The following is a 1,400-nucleotide window of genomic DNA, read 5'->3' as shown; positions in this document are numbered from 1 at the left end:
TAAGCTTTACGATTTTATCCAATATTCTAATTTCGTAAAGTGACGATCCCTATCGTTGGATTCCACAATTAAAAAATTAGAAGAGTCATAATAGTAGCCACATTATGGAAATGTCAATTCATTCTAAAAACACTATTCCATATGTTTACCATGAGTAAGCGAGTAGAATTATTTGGCTTAGTTGGACAGAAGGAACATGATAGATGATGCATCATCATTGACTGTCGCCATAGTGATGGTACTGATGGATGATGATGATGATGAAGCGTCATCAGTGAGTGTGGCCGTAGTGAGAGTTATGGAGCAATATGAGCTTCAAGCCTTTAGCTGCTGCACCACTCTCTCCTCTTCCTCCTCCATTGTATGTTGACTTTCTTCTACAAGCTCGGTTGTTGTACCTTTCTCTCAACACGACGTCGTCTAGATGACTCCAAGTCCGTCCTCTCGGCGTGCTCTCTGTCCACATAAACCTCTCTGAGAAAGGATTCACCAGACTCTCGTAGAACTCATGTGGCGTCTCACATATCACACCCTAGAATCAAAACCAAAACGTTATTTACTACACTACACAGAGTGCTTGGTTTCAAAATATGGAATCTTGTTATGTAAATTTACCTCTGCCATGGCTTTGATCTTGAGAGTTGCATCGTTGCTAAGAAGAACTAGTTTTTCGTCACAGTTACGGTTCCGATAAAGAAGAGCACATTCTAAAACCTGATCTTCTGATGTAGGAGAATCGATCTCTGGTGCATAATTGTTCCAGTGAAGTGAAAACGGGAATGCCAATGATCCCTTTGACTGAGGAGTGACTGGTGGGGTCGGTGCAGTTGCTTTGGTTTCCTCTGATGGCCTCTGGACTTGAATCCACCATTTTGAATTAACCTTACACTCCTCAATCCAATCCAGAGCTGAAGAAGCCATCTCTGTTCTTCTTCTGAAGAGAAGACTGCGACTGCGCTTCACCTCATCTAGTTCCCTTAACACTGATTAATGAAACCAAATGTTAGGCATGGTTCTTATGGTAAAGATTGTCAGAAGTGATTGCAGAAAACTTTTTCCAGATCTGTATGATAGATTCATGTTCCATATTCGTTTACAGCCTTGTCGTATAGGAAAAGTAAATGCTTATGTGGTTGTTTCTAGTGCTTTAAGTGAATATAGAAACTATTATCGGTGTATGTAATAATAAATGGAGGCAGAGATTTAAAGGTTTGTGGGATTTTTACCTGTTCTTGGTACGACCAGATGTGTCCCCTTGAGACCTTGTAGTAGGTGCAGTGGCTTCCTGGACTCCTTATCCAGGAGTGAAGAAGTGTCCAGCACAATGGTCCACTTCATCTTGCTCTTTCCATCAGAAAGGACCTAAAACACAGTGAACTAATGATTAGTATAAATACTAC

The 1,400-nt window shown here is 40.8% G+C and overlaps 1 protein-coding gene across 1 annotated transcript in view; it reads right to left on the bottom strand.

Annotated features, from left to right (window-relative positions):
* The window catches only part of LOC104757779 (FHA domain-containing protein PS1-like), a 6,805-nt gene continuing 5,405 nt past the window's right edge, over positions 1-1,400 (bottom strand). The window contains exons 5-6 of the mRNA XM_010480566.2: positions 616-983; positions 1-532 (exon numbers count right to left, since the gene is read on the bottom strand). Coding sequence (XP_010478868.1) covers positions 272-532; positions 616-983 — 629 coding nt within the window. The 3' untranslated portion in view covers positions 1-271. The remainder of the gene's footprint in view (positions 533-615; positions 984-1,400) is intronic.

The sequence above is a fragment of the Camelina sativa genome, chromosome 17, assembly GCF_000633955.1.
Source record: "Camelina sativa cultivar DH55 chromosome 17, Cs, whole genome shotgun sequence".
Lineage (NCBI taxonomy): Eukaryota > Viridiplantae > Streptophyta > Magnoliopsida > Brassicales > Brassicaceae > Camelina > Camelina sativa.
This window is presented reverse-complemented; position numbering and strand designations above follow the sequence as displayed.